Source organism: Maylandia zebra, linkage group LG23 (genome assembly GCF_041146795.1).
Source record: "Maylandia zebra isolate NMK-2024a linkage group LG23, Mzebra_GT3a, whole genome shotgun sequence".
In the NCBI taxonomy this organism is placed as follows: Eukaryota; Metazoa; Chordata; class Actinopteri; order Cichliformes; family Cichlidae; genus Maylandia; species Maylandia zebra.
Window position 1 is genome coordinate 30,086,638 of NC_135188.1, and position 19,352 is coordinate 30,105,989.

General features: G+C 42.3%; 1 protein-coding gene across 3 annotated transcripts; it reads left to right on the top strand.

Moving 5' to 3' along the window:
- Positions 1 to 788: 788 nt before the first annotated feature.
- Positions 789 to 17,861, top strand: arl13b (ADP-ribosylation factor-like 13b). 3 transcript variants are annotated; one of them, XM_012924376.4, is made up of 10 exons: positions 789 to 1,358; positions 11,327 to 11,397; positions 11,475 to 11,724; positions 12,800 to 12,905; positions 13,085 to 13,287; positions 13,669 to 13,783; positions 13,894 to 14,041; positions 14,604 to 14,726; positions 15,735 to 15,803; positions 16,381 to 17,861. In XM_012924376.4, exons 1-10 carry the CDS (start codon positions 1,300 to 1,302, stop codon positions 16,455 to 16,457), a joined length of 1,221 nt encoding a protein of 406 aa, XP_012779830.1. In that variant the 5' UTR covers positions 789 to 1,299; the 3' UTR covers positions 16,458 to 17,861. The 3 variants fall into 3 exon arrangements, with proteins under 3 accessions (XP_012779830.1, XP_076736212.1, XP_076736213.1); XM_076880097.1 differs by having other exon boundaries at positions 16,522 to 17,861; XM_076880098.1 differs by lacking the exon at positions 15,735 to 15,803 and having other exon boundaries at positions 790 to 1,358; positions 16,522 to 17,861.
- Positions 17,862 to 19,352: the final 1,491 nt, after the last annotated feature.

Consider the following 19,352-nt stretch of genomic DNA (forward strand, 5'->3'; position numbering starts at 1 on the left):
CTGATGTAGAAATGTTTAATCTGGTTGATTGGAGGGACTTTGATGAATGAGGTCAAGACATTTGTTCTATTCGTTACCTATTGGTTCACCTCATCCTCATACGCATCACCTGTCTTCTTAACCTAGCTTCAGCAGCTCTTCTCATATCTTCATGGTTTGGCTCCTCAGCTTTATCCCTCTGTATGTGGTACAGCTCTGCATATCAAAATCAGTACCAGTATACCTCTTCTCCAGTCCTCAGGCATTCTCTCACTTTCCAAGACTGTGTTAAACAATCTGGTCAAAAAGTCCACTGCCCACCTCCTACACGTCTCCATACCTCCACAGGTATGCCACCAGGACCAACTGCTTTTCCAGTCTTCGAACTTTTCATAGCTGCCCTCAGCTCCTCCTTATAACCCCCTGAGCTTTTTGATTCACCAATGTTCCTCCATTCATCCCCTTCTCTTTCTCATTTTCTTCAGAGAGCATAACACAGAGCAATTATATTATTGTTAATAATAATAATAATAATAATAAGTATTATTATTGCAGAGCAATGTAACTCATGGGCCTAATTTAAATGTACTAGCTGTGGTCAAAGGAGCTTGCAAAGAAAAGCGTCTGGACTTCTTTAATTAAGTTGCTTGAACTGTGGACACACTTTTCCAGCTAATTAAATACTAAAAAAATAACAACAAATTATTATTATTCCTCGGCATTATAGCTGTAGTAGGTTATTTGATTGGTCACAATTGTAACGAGTGCGCAGGCTCGGAATCTGCGCTGGCGCTGATTTGTTGATGACGGAAGATGACGAAGGCACGTCCGCAGCCTAGCAGCAGAAAAGACGGCGTAAACAAAGCAGACTGCTAGGAATCGGCTAACGCTAAGTAGCGAATATTTCAGTAGTAAAATACTCAGTATTTATGCGCTTGGTTACAAACGAGCACATTTTATTGGTGAGTAGGGCTCAGATGTAAGTGGTAAACGACTCACGTATTTGCGGACACTACAAACTAAACGATACTACAAATACCGTTATTGCTAACTACATTAGCTTTGGCTAGCCTCGTTTAACGGGATGTTCAGCTTCTGGAAAATAATGTCTTCCAGCCTAATATTTATCGAAAACACACGGTAACGACTAAATTATTCACCGACGTAAGTTGGGTGAGGCATTTAAAAGCTAAACGTTTACACTTTGATGGGTTAGTTCGCCATGTAGCTAGTTTAGGTTAAGAGTCGATGAGCAGGGCTGGATAGTGGAGTGTCGCTGCCCACCTGGACCACCACTCAGTCATTCGGACCCGGACTGCGATGTTTAGCCTGATGGCGAATTGTTGCAACTGGCTAAAACGCTGGCAGGAGCCTGCAAGGTAAGTTAGGTCACGATATGATGCCCCAAAATCAGTGCTTCACACTCCGAAATCACGGACAGCTTCAACCTGTTGAGGTGCTTCGAAAAGTGGAGCTGCTCGTTGTTATACATTCAGTTCGTTTTTCAGTGAAACAGTAAATGAGATACTATCACCGACACATCACACGCCATAAACCTTTTAATAAAGCTGAGACAGTTCTGTATTTGCAGTTTTGTTAGTTTATACATAATCCATTAAAGTTAGCTTAAAAAAAAATCCCCTCTAGCTTTTTATTTCTTGCAGAAGAAATGGCCTTTTTTATTTTTTAAAGGCCATTAGATCTTTTATCTTGTGATACTGAAGATGCAGTTTTTCTTCTAATAAATAAGTAACATAAAACAACTTTTAAAGTTAAAATAAACCAAAGAATTCATACAGTGTGGATTTCAGGCTTTGTTTTATAGTGTTATAGCATTTCTACCTAAGTATTACATATTTATTTTTTCTATCAACGTGTTACTCTATATCAGAAGATCACACCACATCATTTATTTTATTACCATGTAACATTTTTGTTTTATTATTGTAGTTCCTCATTTAACCTCCTATATCTATATATGTATGTATGTATGTATGTATGTATGTATTAGGGGTGCAACGATACACAAAATTCACGGTTCGGTTCGATACTTTGGTGTCACGGTTCGATATTTTTTCGATACAAAATAAAATGTTCATGCCTTTTTAATTTGTCATTTATTAAAATTATAAATATATATTTTAACTCAAAAGTACAGTTTTTAAATTTAACCCTAACCCTTGTGCGTGTTTTTTATTTTGACAGCGAATGCGCACCTGCGGACCACTTATGTGCAGCCCTGGTTATTTAGCTCATCATATCGCAGCCACAAATTATTTTGTCCATGAAACCATAAAGCTGCACTTTCTTTTTGCCTTATAGTCTGATTTGTCATAACTTTTCTGTTTTGCGGTAAGCTTTTCTTTGGCTGTCATTTCTTCATCCTGACCTGTCTTATTTGGCTCAGCAGAACTGAAATATATATCCTGCTGCTTTTACACACACACACATAACGGTCAGCGATTCTCTGCGCAATCAACCTATCACATGTTTAAGCTTGCTGCGGGAGATTTCACTTGTCATGTTTGCGTAGTAAGCTAACGATTAATAAGACAATGTCGGAGGAATTGGTGCACAAATTATCATCACTCACCAATCAGTACTGTCGCTCTCTATACACAGTTCGCATGATTGCAAAGTGAAAGCAAAAAAACAAGCGCAAATTCAAACGCGATTTCAATATGTCACATATTGACAGTGGCTCACCGATGCCAATGACATAATTACCCAGCTACATTTCTGAAAGAATGCAAAAGCATTGACATATATTTTTCCTTCCTACAATAGCCGGACGGGCAGGGCAGAGATAGATTTTGGTAGCCCGACTGAAAAAAATCGCTGGCCCCGGGACGTCGGGCTAGCGATATTGCGAGCCCTGTATCTGATTGAGGAATCACTCATCTTTGGAAAAGAGAGTTTATTACAGAGAAATGGCTCTTTCCAAAATAAAAGCTATACTATCCGCTTCTTCTGGGCTATATTCTCAGCAGCATATTAAACATATCAGGTCCCCATAAGGAGGATCATGTGCTAACGGCTGTCTAAATGACTCGGCTAAAGTTTGTAGCATGCATGCTTGTTGTTTTTGTCTTTGCACTAGGATGATGTCGGCGTAAATGTGCAGTCATATTCGTTGTGTTCCCACTAGTGCTTTCAGGTTAACCTCGTTAAAATGACCTTAACGCCACAACACGGTAGGGCTGCTCGATTATGGCAAAAATGATAATCACGATTATTTTCACTGAAATTGAGATCACGATTATTTGACGATATTTATTTAACCCTTTAAGACCTACTATAGAACCAAGTCCACCAGAGCTTATATTATTTTTTTTACATGCTGTAGTGCCATTTGTGGGAGCATTTCAAGTTGCTATACATCAATACAACTGTTATAGCCCATATTTTAATAATATGTATGCATTAAGTCCATAGTAATTACATAAATTGCAAAAAAGTGCAATAAACTACAAAAAAAATTTAAAATCGCTTTTGTTTTGTTTACATATATTTCTACTTGGAGAAATTTAAGAGGTTTATCCCTCAAAACTTTAAATACAATAAAGTTGCAAAAAATAGTTTCCCACCACAGGAAATTTATTTTGAGTGTCTTCATAGTTTTATTTTGGAGATACAGCAATTTTTATATACTGCAGGAAAAACAAAAAACAATCCTATGATGCAAATTTGCAAAGAAAACAGCATGTGCATCATTTCACTGTGGGAAGTGTTACGAACAGCTGATAGGAACGGCAAAGCGTGTTTCTGGAATATTATGTTTTTGTTCCTGCAAGCGCTTTTTATGCAATTTTTGCAAAGCTATATGTGGAACGAAACCGTGACCGAGGACAAGCTGATGGCATAAGATGTAAGTACAACTCCTCCGGTTTCATATGCAAAACAAATTATTGCGCTAGCTTACACGGTTCAGGTTCTACAGGGATTTAAAAATAGTTACGCAAAATGGAGCGTGCTGCTCTGACCGGCTTTAAAGGGTTAACAATGACTTTTAAAAAATAATATAAAATGGTGTGCAACACCACTGAAGTTTTTTTTTTTTTTTTTAAACTCTTTTCAACCAGCGGCAGTCACTCTCCTCTCCAAATAACTTCTGCTTAGCTTTCCGAGCTTCCCTCGGGTCCTCTTAATCAGCGGTCTCCAACCTTTTTTGCGCCACGGACCGGTTTATGCCCGACAATATTTTCACGGACTGGCCTTTAAGGTGTCGCGGATAAATGAGGGAGGGGCTAATAATCGGCTCAGTCATTTTTAATGATCGTTGAAAGCCCAGATCGTAATCGTGATTAAAATTCGATTAATTGAGCAGCTCTACAACACGGCAAATCTCCGTTAACGAGCTACCCCTGATAGCCCCGTGCATGGGGCTAGACGGCCAACATGTTAACGAGCTAACTGCGCTAACACACTAGTTCCCACCCATGTAATTGAGCATTGCATGGCACATCCAACATACTGTTTTACTTTAGTCCATGACGCGCTTACCTTCAGGGTCATATGTCACATGAAAACCAAAATAATTCCAAACGCCAGATCTGAATGAGGGTGGGGGAGGTTCAATTTGCCATGTTGCAAGGAGAGCTTAACTTCTGTCTCGCTAGCTTGCCCTGCGCTCTTCCTTCTGACGATGCTGTCTGTGTGGAGCGCTCAGTGGATCTGCGCTCGACAGTGCAGCCTAGGCGGAGTAGTCGAACGCAGATTCACTGAGTGCTCCACACAGACAGCATCGTCAGAAGGAAAGTTGATAAAATAAATTGCAAATGTTGTATTGTTCGATACATATGCGTACCGAACCGAAAGCACTGTATCGAACGGTTCAATATCGATACGAATATCGTTGCACCCCTAATATGTATGTGTGTGTGTGTGTGTGTGTGTGTATGTGTGTATATATATATATATATATATATATATATATATATATATATATATATATATATATATATATATATGACACAGATAAATATGAAGGCATCGGGACAGATAAATATGAAGGCATGCCGGCTCGGACGTCGCCCAGATCAACAAGGTCCGCGTCAGGTGTTGAGGAACCAGGGCACCCTGACGAAAAGTGGGCTACTGGAACAAGAAGGCATCGGTGGGCAAGAGACGAAAACAGGGCGTTGTTGGAATGCTACTATGCAAGTAACCCCGGCGGAAGGGGCTACATGAATAGGATGACGGACCTATGGATTCTTCGATACCCAACATCCACAATGACGGCGAAACAACTAGTAGCTCAGTGTTCCAACATTCGAAAGAAGGGACTGCTCTCACAGCTAGAGATTGACGAGGTACAACACAAATGCTACGGCAAGGAGGACCCGACCCCCACCCGAGATTGGGTACATAGCCCCAAGTGCGCTAACAAGCTGATCTACAATACGGCAGCAGTGATCAGTGAGATGCTTGGCTACAAGTTGAACAGCCACAAGGGGCAGTACCCTCCATGGAGAAGGAGGCTAGAGGGCAAGATCAAAGTAGCACGGAGGGAGGTTAGCCAACTAACGGAGTTGCAGAAAGGTGCGACAAAGAAGGTGCATAAGAAATACAGCAAGCTGTCCATACCTGAGGCCTTGGAAACTGCCAAGCAAAGACTCACAGCCTTGGCCAGCCGCTTGAGGAGGTACACCAGAGAAAAAGGTGTACTCTCAGTGGCAAGGGAACAATAATAAGAGAACAGCACCACCAAGGCTGGAGATGGAGCAATACTGGAAGAGCATATGGGAGAAGGACGCAACCCATAACGGCAATGCTCAGTGGCTAGTGGATCTGAGGGCAGACCACAGCGACCTCCCTGAACAGGGTCCAGTAACCATCACAGTGGCAGATATCCAAGAAAGGGTCTCCAGTATGAAGAGTTGGACAGCACCAGGGCCCGACATGGTTCACGCCTACTGGCTAAAGAGGCTGACTGCACTCCACGAGCGTCTGGCAGCACAAATGAACCAGCTGCTAGTTAACGAGAGACACCCGGAATGGCTAACCGAAGGTCGGACGGTCCTGATCCCCAAGGACCCCAAGAAGGGACCGGTCCCCTCCAACTACCGACCAATAACCTGCCTCAGTACTACATGGAAGCTCCTGTCAGGCATCATATCGGCTAAGATGAACAGGCACATGGGTCAATACATGAGTGGGACACAGAAAGGAATTGGCAAGAATACCAGAGGCGCAAAACACCAGCTACTGGTAGACAGAACAGTCAGCCGAGACTGCAAGACCAGACTGACCAACCTGTGCACTGCCTGGATTGATTACAAGAAGGCCTATGACTCAATGCCTCCAGATGGGGATGTGGCGTACAACACTAGAGGCCAACTCCAAGCCCATAGCACAAGTCACCATCAAGTGCGGGATCTACCAAGGAGATGCTCTGTCCCCACTGCTGTTCTGCATAGGCCTGAACCCCCTCAGTGAGATCATTAACAAGGCTGGCTACGGATACCGACTACGGAACGGAGCAGTTGTCAGCCACCTCCTGTACATGGATGACATCAAGCTGTATGCCAAGAGTGAACGAGACATCGATTCACTGATCCACACTACCTGGCTATACAGCAATGACATTGGAATGTCGTTCGGACTGGAGAAGTGTAGTCGGATGGTAACAAAGAGAGGGAAGGTAGTTAGAACTGAGGGGATTGAACTACCAGAAGGCAACATTGCAGACATAGAGGACAGTTACAAGTACCTGGGGATCCCGCAGGCAAATGGGAACCATGAAGAGGCCGCTAGAAAGGCTGCAACCACCAAGTACCTGCAGAGGGTCAGGCAAGTCCTGAGGAGTCAGCTGAATGGTAAGAACAAGATCCAGGCCATCAACACGTACGCCCTGCCCGTGATCAGGTACCCTGCTGGGGTAATAGGCTGGCCAAAGGAGGAGATAGAAGCCACTGACATAAAGACAAGAAAGCTCCTTACCATGCATGGAGGGTTTCACCCCAAGTCCAGCACCCTGAGGCTGTACGCTAAGCGGAAGGAAGGGGGCCGGGGACTGGTGAGTGTCAGCACCACAGTCCAGGATGAGACAACGAACATCCAAGAATACATTGGGAAGATGGCCCCAACTGACCGAGTGCTCAGTGAATACCTCAGGCAGCAGAATCCCAAGAAAGAGGAGGGAGACGAGGAACCATCATGGAAGGACAGGCCCCTGCACGGTATGTACCACTGGCAGATAGAGGAGGTGGCTGATATCCAGAAATCCTACCAGTGGCTGGACAAAGCTGGACTGAAAGACAGCACAGAGGCACTAATCATGGCAGCACAAGAACAAGCTCTGAGCACAAGATCCATAGAGGCTGGGGTCTATCACACCAGGCAAGACCCCAGGTGCAGGCTGTGTAAAGATGCCCCTGAGACAATCCAGCACATAACAGCAGGGTGCAAGATGCTAGCAGGCAAGGCATAGATGGAACGCCATAACCAAGTGGCCGGCATAGTGTACAGGAACATCTGTGCCGAGTATAACCTGGAAGTCCCGAGGTCAAAATGGGAGATGCCCCCAAGGGTGGTGGAGAATGACCGAGCTAAGATCCTGTGGGACTTCCAGATACAGACGGACAAAATGGTGGTGGCTAACCAACCGGACATAGTGGTGGTAGACAAAGAGAAGAAGACGGCCGTAGTGATCGATGTAGCGGTTCCGAATGACAGCGATATCAGGAAGAAGGAACACGAGAAGCTGGAGAAATACCAAGGGCTCAGAGAAGAGCTCGAGAGGATGTGGAGGGTGAAGGTAACGGTGGTCCCCGTGGTAATCGGAGCACTAGGTGCGGTGACTCCCAAGCTAGGTGAGTGGCTCTAGCAGATCCCGGGAATAACATCGGAGATCTCTGTCCAGAAGAGCGCAGTCCTGGGAACAGCTAAGATACTGCGCAGGACCCTCAAGCTCCCAGGCCTCTGGTAGAGGACCCGAGCTTGAAGGATAAACCGCCCGCAGGGGCGTGCTGGGTGTTATATATTTATTAGGGGTGCAACGATATTCGTATCGATATTGAACCGTTCGATACAGTGCTTTCGGTTCGGTACGCATATGTATCGAACAATACAACATTTGTAATTTATTTTATCAATTTTCCTTCTGACGATGCTGTCTGTGTTGAGCGCTCAGTGAATCTGTGTTCGACTACTCCGCCTAGGCTGCACTGTCGAGCGCAGATCCACTGAGCGCTCAACACAGACAGCATAGTCAGAAGGAAGAGCGCAGGGCAAGCTAGCGAGACAGAAGTTAAGCTCTACTTGCAACAGGCAAATTGAACCTCATTCAGATCTGGCGTTTGGAATTATTTTGGTTTTCATGTGACGTATGACCCTGAAGGTAAGCGAGTCATGGACTAAAGTAAAACAGTATGTTGGATGTGCCATGCAATGCTCAATTACATTGGTGTGAACTAGTGTGTTAGCGCAGTTAGCTCGTTAACATGTTGGCCGTCTAGCCCCATGCACGGAGCGATCGGCGGTAGCTCGTTAACGGAGATTTGCCGTGTTGTGGCGTTAAGGTCATTTCAACGAGATTAACCTGAAAGCACTAGTGGGAACACAACGAATATGACTGCACATTTACGCCGACATCATCCTAGTGCAAAGACAAAAACAACAAGCATGCTACTAACTTTAGCCGAGTCATTTAGACAGCTGTTAGCACATGATTCTCCTTATGCTGCTGAGAATATAGCCCAGAAGAAGCGGATAGTATAGCTTTTATTTTGGAAAGAGCCATTTCTCTGTAATAAACTCTCTTTTCCAAAGATGAGTGATTCCTCAATCAGATACAGGGCTTGCAATATCGCTAGCCCGACGTCCTGGAGCTAGCGATTTTTTTCAGTCGGGCTACCAAAATCTTTCTCTTCCCTGCCCGTCGGGCTATTGTAGGAAAAATATATGTCAATGCTTTTGCATTCTTTCAGAAATGTAGCTGGGTAATTATGTCATTGGCATCGGTGAGCCACTGTCAATATGTGACATATTGAAGTCGCGTTTGAATTTGCGCTTGTTTTTTTGCTTTCACTTTGCAATCGTGCGAACTGTGTATAGAGAGCGACAGCACTGATCTGTGAGTGATGATAATTTGTGCACCAATTCCTCTGACATCGTCTTATTAATCGTTAGCTTACTATGCAAACATGACAAGTGAAATCTCCCGCAGCTTACACATGTGAGAGGTTGATCGCGCAGAGAATCGCTGAGCTTATGTGAGTGAGCGTGTAAAAGCATTTCAGTTCTGCTGAGCCAAATAAGACAGGTCAGGGTGAAGAAGTGACAGCCAAAGAAAAGCTTACCACAAAACGGAGAAGTTATGACAAATCAGACTATAAGGCAAAAAGAAAGTGCAGCTTTATGGTTTCATGGACAAAAGAATTTCTGTGGCTGCGATATGATGAGCTAAATAACCAGGGCTGCACATAAGTGGTCCGCAGGTGCGCATTCGCTGTCAAAATAAAAAAACACGCACAAGGGTTAGGGTTAAATTTAAAAACTGTACTTTTGAGTTAAAATATATATTTATAATTTTAATAAATGACAAATTAAAAATGCATGAACATTTTTTTGTATCGAAAAAATATCGAACCGTGACACCAAAGTATCGAACCGAACGGAACCGTGAATTTTGTGTATCGTTGCACCCCTAATAAATATATATATATATATATATATATATATATATATATATAATTTTTTTTTTTTTTTTTTTTTTTCTTGGTTTTTAGCGGTATTAGTAATATTTTGTTGTATTTATCCGCGACACCTTAAAGACCGGTCCGTGGCCCAAAAAAGGTTGGGGACCGCTGCTGTAGAGCCATGTAAATAAACACTGTACAGTGCGGCTCTCTCTGTTAGTTATGAAGCAGCATCATACGTTTTTCCATACAAGATGATAAGAGGGGAAAAAATCAAGAGGTTTCAACATGATTGTAAAAGCAAGTATATAAACAATGTCACCTTAATAAAGAGAAGACAGAAATGTGTTTTGTACAGTGATCTGATGGCTAGTGAAAGAGATTTGTTCTGTGCTGTTTGTGTTAGCTGTTCGTTTTTTTTAAGCCATGAGGCTTTTTGTGGACCCTTTAGACTACTTCAGACCCACCGTACAAAGCAGCAAGACCAGCAAAATGTAATTGACAGTGCTTAACTCACGTGGTACGTGTGAAGGATCTCATCCTTTGGACTTAATCAGAAATCCTCACCTAATCCCGCAGCCAGGTGGTTCAGCAGGGCTCTTCAGTTTGACCTGTCACCATGAGGTATTCACAGCAGCCAGGACTGATGGCTGTGGGTTAGGGGACAGCAGGGAGACAGTGCCTCACCCTTTGTTTCTGCTTTTGGGAGGTTTATGCCGAGAGCCTACCCTGATGAAGGCCGGTTGGCTCCAGAAGACGGTTAGATGGATAGTGCGGTTGATGTATTTTCGGCGAAAGTGTCAAAGTTAAGTATGCAGCTAGGAAATGAAGAACAGGTCCTGTGTAAGTCTACAATTGAGCTTTATTATCATGTCAGCTTGCTCCGTTTCAGTGTGTGTTTCCTCAGTTTAATATTTTCGCCTGTTTCTTCCCATTTATTTATTTATGTATGCTGGGAGCTTTGATGTAAACCTCAAGATTTGGGTTATGATTACAGCATAAGCGTCCAGTGTAAGTGAAGTGCCGCGTCTCTCATTGTTTTCCTTCCTTCAGTTGAAGCTAAGTGTCGTCACAGTGTGATTATGACCCTTTTTAAGCAAGTGTAGCTAATTTTGGTGCAAATCTTGCATTGCTTTCAGAAAAGTTTTTTTATGCTTGCATATGAAAATTTTCCACCAAGACTGTCAGAGCTCCAGATTAGCCTCCCAGCTGGCCACCCAGGTGTGCGCACAGCTGCACAGATGACTGATTGTGCATCTGTTTCTTTGTTTGCCAGTGTTCATTTAAGGCATGTTTTTTAAATATTCACAATGGCCACTGCTGCTGACTGCAGCTCTCTAATGGAAATAAAAAGAGGATTAAAAAACAAGACTGTGATCATTTTATTCTGCTGTTAATTTGAAGTATGCAAATTTACAAGTTCTACAGTCGACCAGGTGTTAATAAAACAATTACAGGTATTAATTGGAGTCAATCCGCAGCAATGTTGTCATGCGTTATTTGTGTCAGTTCACAATGTGACTGTTGTTGACTCACTGTCTGATTGCGTTCAGATTATAAAGTGGCTTATCTGTGGCCCCAATTGAGTCATGAGAGCTAATGCCATGCAGCCTCTTTTGCTCACAGACTCCATCCAGGCTCTGTGCAATGTGGTAGACCCGTTTGTGTGCACCTATATTTATGTTTTCCCGTTTCCTATCTTATAGGAAGGTGACTCTGGTGATGGTGGGATTGGATAATGCAGGGAAGACTGCCACGGTGCGGGGAATTCAGGGAGGTGAGAATCCAGTTTGCAGAATCATGTTTTATTGACCTCGTTGCGGATGCGTGACCTCTACCTGCTCGTGTTTTCAGACAATCCGCGGGACGTCGCTCCCACAGTGGGCTTTTCCAAAGTCGACCTGAAGCAGGGCAAGTTCGAAGTGACCATCTTTGACCTGGGGGGCGGGAAAAGAATCCGGGGAATCTGGAAAAATTACTACTCGGAATCGCACGGTGTGGTGTTTGTGGTCGATTCCAGCGATGTCCAGCGGATCCAGGAGACGCGAGAGACCATGGCTGAGGTCCTTCAGCACCCACGCATCGCTGGCAAGCCTGTGCTAGTGTGAGTTCTCTGAATAAATAACATCATTAGCTTTTGAGTAGAATTTACTTTGAGATTGCCTATGCACATGAGGGAAAACAGAACGACCAGCAAAGTGCAGAGGGTAAGCTGAAATAGATGGAGATAATAGAGAAATTGCCCAGATTTGAAGCCTCAGCCCTCGCTTCAATTTTGTTGAATGCGGGGTGCACTGCAGGTTGATTCCTGCAGGCATCTGTTTAATCAGTAATCAGGACACAACATGCTGGCTGCAGAGATGAGAGTTAAGTGTGTTTCCAGGTATGCAGAGTGCTTTAATGAGCAAGTCACAATCAGAACAGATTTCAATAAGATTTCCAGACATTGTAATTATGCACCTTGCAAAAAATTGAGTCTGATAAGTGTCCTTGGAACTACCTTACCTTTCTCTTTAATGACTGGGTGAGTTGGATTGCTTCAGGAAATGTAGTGAAAATATTAAGCTGTTTATATACCAGCCAATGGCCCATTCAAAGGGAGGTTAACTGAGGTTTGTTCGCAGCCACAATTTATGGGTATTCCTTAAATGCATCACACTGTGTGAATTAGCAAGTTGCTAATTGGCAAGTTACTGAATTACCTGTGTATAAACGAGGATACACTCTGTGTGTGTGTGTCTAGAGTTTTGGAGGACTGTTCATCCAAACAACATGATTTAGGCCTTTTGCTGGAAATCAAAGACAAAATTATATAATGTGGATTAAAAAAAACACAGACTATAGCGAGTCATCCATCTACCTTTATGAGAGTTTCAGACCATCAGATTTTGAAAAAAATGGGAACTTTTTGCTGAGCTCTCTATTATTTTGTTTTTCTCTGTCCTCTTGTTGGTTAAACTTTTCTTGCACACAGAGTGGAGCAGGTAGCACTATGCCTTGGTACTTGCAGGCCAAATATGAGAAGACCTCAAACTTGGCACTGCACTTATTTGGGTCCCCAGCTATACTGATGAACTGTTATGGAGCTAGGTGGAAACAAAACTAATGGACGGTGGAATGAACAGAGATCTGTTGATGGCCATAACCAACACGTCTTGTTTTTTCCTTTCTGTTTTCAGACTTGCAAACAAACAAGACCAGGAGGGAGCACTGGCTGAAGCTGACATCATTGAGAACCTGTCCTTAGAGAAGCTTGTTAATGAGAACAAGTGTCTCTGTCAGATTGTAAGTGTTTGTGAACTGAATTTATAGACAGAAAGTATGGCTTTGAGTTTTTTTTTTTAAAACAGTGAAGATGACCTGTTAATCTAGTGGGTGCAAAGCTACATTTGCATCGGTTAAAAGTTTGTGCTGTTTTGGAGGTGATGTTAATGTTTTAACCTCAATGTACATTTCTTCTACAGGAACCATGCTCAGCCGTTTTAGGCTATGGGAAAAAGGTTGACAAGTCCATCAAGAAGGGCCTGAACTGGCTGCTCAGCAACATTGCCAAAGACTATGAAGCCATCACCGAGCGAGTGCAGAAGGACACTGCTGAGCAGCGCGCTCTGGAGGAGCAAGACAAGAAAGAGAGGGCAGAGAGAGTACGGCGGATACGAGAGGAGAGGTGAGGACGCAGCAGAAGTCAGTGTGGCAAACAAAATGTGGAAGAGGTTAAACTATAAAGTGGAAAAGTCTAAGACAGAAATTTTTTGAAGCATAACAGGAGGGAGGAGATGGTCAGAAATGTTGAGTAAAGCTCTGGGAGCAGTAGAAATGTTAAAAGGCCAAAGGTTACAAAAGTGTCTGCAAAGAGATATTTATCCCTAAATAAATTATTGCCTCTATTAGAAAAGGGCAACCTTGCTGCCAGTGACTGAACTACGAGCTAGAACAAATGCACATTTTAATCAAATGTGATCTTAGATCAATTTTTTATAAATGTGACACCGCTACCAAGGAGGAGCGTATCATTAAGCAGAAAGGTTAACATCTTATCTGTCCGCAGAGAGCGACAGGAGCGGGAGGAGGCAGAGCGAGAGGGAAGGCCCATCCAAGAAGATGAGCCCGATGATGAGTACATTCAGAGCCCCTTTCAGCCAATAGAGAGCATGATTTCTGAAGTGAGTCGTGTGTACACTCTGGGGCTGATAGTTTATTACTCTGGTTTATGTTGTTGAGACTCTAAAGTTAGAGTGCTTCAGAGAGCCCTTTACTTTCATGTTTTCTTCAGAACGAGGATAAAGAAAAGGAAAGGAAGAGGCAAAAAGAGCTGCAGGAGGGAAGGGGTAACAGCCCTAGGGCAGCCACTGATCAAGAGGAAGAGGAGGAGGAGAAGGAGCAGGGCGACATGAGACAAACACTAGAGAACAACACTCCAGGTGAGTTTCAGGACGCCCGGATCTCCCAAGCTCGGAAATTGAGTTGTTAGAACAAATTCAGTCGAAAGTTTCAGTTGAGGAAAAGTTGATTGGATGAAACGACTTTAGTTAAGTCTTCTGGCAAAGCATTCGAAAGTCTTCTAAAAGTAAGCAGAGTGCGAAACAGTTTTTATGAATACAAAAATGATCTGCCTTGATGTGCAGGGCAGAGGGGGTGTTTGAAGAGCTTTCGCTGGCAGCGTTGTTGTTCAGCTTTGCAACGAGTGAGCTTCTTTTCACTTTGAAAGTGAACTATTGAACAAGATGTTTTAAAATTTAAGAGAGAGATGCAGTCAAATTAAGCCATCTTTTTGATAATCATCTTCTTATTATGATCTAAGCTCAGAGTGCTCATAGATAAAAGGTGATTTAACTTTAAGTAGATGCATTAGAGGATGAAATGATGGCTTCGGGCATTAATTTTAACTTGCTTAGGCCCACTGTTGAAAGCTGAAAGCTGTTATAGTTAAGCTCGTGTTGAACATCTGGATTCTCCACTTGCAACACATGTCTGTTCATTCAGCCACGACAGGTGAGCAGAGCAAGAAGAAGACGAGCAAGCTGCACCTGAAGAGGAAGCACAGGGTGGACCCGCTGAGGATAGAGGACGGACCAACGGAGAGCCTCACCCCTCCTCCGCCTCCAGGTCAGTCTGTACTTCATCACATTGAGCTGCTGTTACATGCAGCTTCTCCACTGCTACCCCTCACCCTGTTGTGCAGAACTGGCTGATTGTACTAATTGGCTCAGTGAGGAAAAACGTCTGTTATGTTTCACTTCCTATTCAAGACTTTTATTGCGAAGGAACTACAGGAAATACGATATGTTTGATGGATTTGGCAGAACTTATTTTACCCATTAGCCGTACAAGGCTGGTGGGGTATTGTATTCACACTGCCATGTGGGCAGGCAGTGTGGACACCCAGGTTAACTCGAGAACAATCTGACATAGGATTTTCAAATTTATACCATAAATTTTTCCACAGTCAATAAAAATTATTTTGCACAATAAACTATGGACACTGTCACACCGACACTAACCCAAAAACAAACAAACAAAATGTCCAACAACATAATTTATTTTACTCGACAATGTGATGGAAAAAGACTTCCAACGCACAATTACAGGCACGTAATAGATGTGAACTGAGCTCAGCATGAGTCCTGGACAAACCCCCAAATATGTTCCTATATATATGAGATGTCAGAATTTTACTGCAATTCAAGAAATGGTTAATAATACAAAAATAATTACAGACAAAGACATAGGACAAGACCTAAACAAGGGCAATGGGAGCCCCGTTAATAACAAACAAAAGCGGAAGAAGGCCTTGAATGACCAAGACTGACAACAGGACCTGCTGGTTACTCTCAAATGAAATCATTATTAACAAACAAAACTGCAGAAATCAGCAGCATGCATATAAAGCCTGTTGCTTTATATTTAAGAGGTATTATAGGAAGATATTTAATACATTTTGATAGGCTGCTTTATAGCTCTAGATCACACAAATACATTGTGGTCCTGTGAGTTTTTGTTGTTTGTGTGCAACATTCAATCTTAAGGAGTGAGATAATCCGCTAGTTATGGCTTTCTTTTTCAGGATCCTTCACTGTTCTCCTCATCCCTCTCTTCTTTATTTTGTTTCTTTAGTGGGATGGGCCACGCCCAAAGTCTCTAGGCTGCCGAAGCTAGAGCCACTCGGGGACACGGGACATTCTGGTAAAGCTGTTTGTGCCGTCAGTGTTAACCGCTGTTTACGTGCATGCATTAACCACCCACCATCTGCAGTTTGTCACTAACTTGGTCTTACTCATTCACTAACTGCAGCACCTGATCAGTGTTTTCTCTACACAGTAGTGATTAAAGCTACATGGAAATAGTAGTTTTGCATGTGTTTTCCTTTTTCTTTTTTTTTCTTTTTAAGGAGGAAGCCTGGTGTTTGTCTCACAGTGTTGGTGGTAGATTTCTAAGTTGCAGTGGAAACCCTGAACTCTGCCTTGAGACGTGCGCTGACTGTTAATTAGCATCTCAACCCCACGTTGTTGTCTTTATTTTTCTCTCCCTCCTGCATCTCTCCAGGCATGTGTTTGTGTGGATCTTTCACGGGTGCAGACATCTAAAATCAACTCAAAGACTTGTCTGTGTATTCATCTGTATTCATTTTCCTCCAGTCTGTGCAGCATCTTTCACGGTTGCTTCCATTGAGTGCTTACTTTTTTAAAAAGAAATTTGTATTTCAGGTCTCCGTGGGCGTTGCGTACTAACACAACCAAACCTTTTCTCCTTCCCTCCACAGAGTTTTACAAGAAACCTCTCCCGCCGGTCGCCAACAGGCCGAGGCCTAACGGCGATGCTCACGACATCATTTCTTAAACCCCCTTTTAGCGATTGAGGTTGACCAATCACGACTGTATTCTCCTTTCCTTTTTGTCTCAAGAGAGCGGCGTGTAGACAACCAAGCAAATAAAAGCTTGACTGCTGTGGATGCCGGAGCCGGGGACCTCTGAAAGGGCGATGGACACTAAACAGAGTTGCGACAGGAAGTCCTGCTCAGAAGCTGTAATTTGACCTCACAAATTCATTGTGAAACCCACCTGAACTGTGCATAAGACTCTGTCTTCACAAGCAAAAGCACAACTTGGTGTTGAACTCTCTCCAGCTCGTAGACTTTATATCCTTCTAATAATATCAGTGTTAGTTCGGACTTCTGTGTCAAACTCTGATGCTTTTAATCGACAGCAAATGTAAATATACCCTTTAAATATGTCTGAATAATTTATTTGTATACATGCCGCCATTAAAATAACCACACCATTTATTTTTGCACTTCTGGGTTTTTAGTGTAAAACACCATGTGGCTCAGGCACCTGAGTAATGATTTAAAAAAGAAAAAAAAAAGAAAAAGAAAAATGGTATCGGTCTTAAGTGGCTTCTTACAGGTGAGTGCTTTAAATTGGACCTTTTGTGAAGTCGGAAACATTTCCAGCTTTTTTTTTTTTTTTTTACAGCACTGATGTGTAAAGAGGGCGAGTCACAGCTGGCAAGTGGATTTTGTGGAAGTCACTTTTTTTTTTTTTTTTTTTTTAAGGACTATGTTGACTTTTGATGTAAAACACAAAGAAAAGGAAAACACTAATTTAAAAACTCTTTAACTGGATACATTTATAAAGGAACTTTTTATCTACTGTTTTAAAACATGAACATTTACATGTCTACAGAGCTTTTAACACATTCTGCTGTTTACACTGTGTGTCAGTTTTTTTTTTTTTTTTTTTTTTTTTAAAAGTGATATTTCTCTCAAGACAGACTCGCTGCCTTTTCAGGTGGCCCTCGAGGTGTGAGCTGGTGCTGTTGGTGTCCCATCTGTTGCGGCGCGGCTGTCTGCTGCGCCCATTTTTGCTTTGAAAAAACCCCCCACTAAAATTGCATCTCGACGAGCATAATCACAAATCTGAAGCTTTGAACACTCCACTGCCCCAGTTAAGTTTGTTTTGTGTGCTGGAGGAGTTTGCAGTAGGGATGATAAGGGAAGAAGAACATACTTCTACAGCAGCACCTGGAACAGCCAGTATTGGGTCAGAACACATGAGAATATGTGCACCAGAAGTAATAAAAGAAGTATCACTTTAAAAAAAAAAATCCCTGCAATGTTGTATTTCAGATCTGTAGTACCATGCTCACTCTCTTTTAATGTGCTAGATGTTTTAAAAAAATAAAGATATTTTTTCTATCCAGATTGAATTTTATAATGGCAAAATAAAAGATGTTTTAAATATATTACTGAGTGACTGCAGTATTTCTCCATGAGTATTTGCACTTGTCAGGGAAATGAGTTGCCTGTTGCTGTGGAGTGTTTGTTGTTTTATTTTTAGCTTAACATTAAGAGCAGTGCATTTGACATCCAGCTCCTGCTTAGCATAAACTTCTGTCTCTCAGGCAATGCCGATAATGGCTATTATTGCCATTTTGCAGTCAGGTTTTCCCTCGTGAGGCTTGTATTTGAAGCTTCACTGTATAATACTCTGGTCTATCTGCTGTGTAGCCCTCAAACTGCCGCAATAAATAAAGAACCACAAATAAGCAAAAGATCTAGTTAGAAATAAAACTTAGATCGTCCTGTCTGATGGTACTTAATGGTACTTGATATTTAATCAAAGTTCATCATCTGATCACACTTTGACACGTCTCTAAGAACACCCTGAGGATATAAATATGGAAACATAATTATAGTATTTTAAATATATATATATATATATATATATATATATATACACACACACACACACATATATTTATGTTACATGAATAATGAACTCATTGGCCACTTAGGTATTATTAGGCATTAGGCACAGAACAAAGGGATGGACATGGTTAACAACAATACTTCTGTGGGCTGTGGTGTTTAAATGTTACTTGCTTTGTACCAGGGGGCACAGATTGCAAAGAAAATGTTCCTCACATCATTACACCACCAGCATGTTCTTTACGCACCATCTGAATATGGCAGCAACTCAACCAACTCTTCAGAATTCTTGAGACTCTCATTGTCTTCCATTGTTCAACTTTTGTAAACCCCTCAAAACTTTAGCCTCAGTTTCTTTCTTTCTTTCTTTTTTTTTTTTTTGTTACAATAGTGACACTAAGTGTGGACTTCTGCATTCAGAGATGCTCTTCTGTATACCGTGGATGAGGTGGATCTTGTTTTTTTTGTTTTTGTTTTTTTTAGTAACTATAGCCTTCCTGTCAGCTTGACCTCTTTCATAGATATTTTCTGTATATTTTCTCTTTTTCGCACCATTCTCTCTCGAGTATGGAAGCTTGTTTCCACTACTGAAAATGATTTTTTGCCATCCATCCAGTCAAAATTTCACCAACTCAAACTTACCCCCCAAAAAGTGAAATTTCAAGTTAGTGAGCTGAATTTTTTTTCTCTTTATTAGCCAGATAGTGAAGAGCATGCAGGAAAGCAGGGAGAGAGAGTGGGGAAAGGCATGCCTCAAAGGAACCCGGGCTGCTGTATTTAAGCTTGCCGCTTATGATTTCCCTGTGAGCTAGATTGCTGCCAAGTAAGTTGAAATTTTGACTTATGGATGGATAAAAAAGTTTTTTTCTGCAGCGGAAACAAGTAAACCCTACAGATGGTTGTTGTGTAATCAGATAATCGATGTCCGCATGCCTAAATGGACTGAGCTGTTGCCATGTGATTGTCTCATTAGATACTGTGATAGTGGGCAGTTAAACAGGTATACTTATAGGAGTTGTTGTTCT

Excerpts from the sequence above, each read along its gene's own strand:
- arl13b (XM_012924376.4), top strand. The coding sequence starts at position 1,300 with ATGTTTAGCCTGATGGCGAATTGTTGCAACTGGCTAAAACGCTGGCAG. Across the intron at positions 1,359-11,326 it reads CGCTGGCAGGAGCCTGCAAG|GAAGGTGACTCTGGTGATGG; the intron begins GTAAGTTAGGTC and ends CCTATCTTATAG. Across the intron at positions 13,288-13,668 it reads CGGCGGATACGAGAGGAGAG|AGAGCGACAGGAGCGGGAGG; the intron begins GTGAGGACGCAG and ends ATCTGTCCGCAG.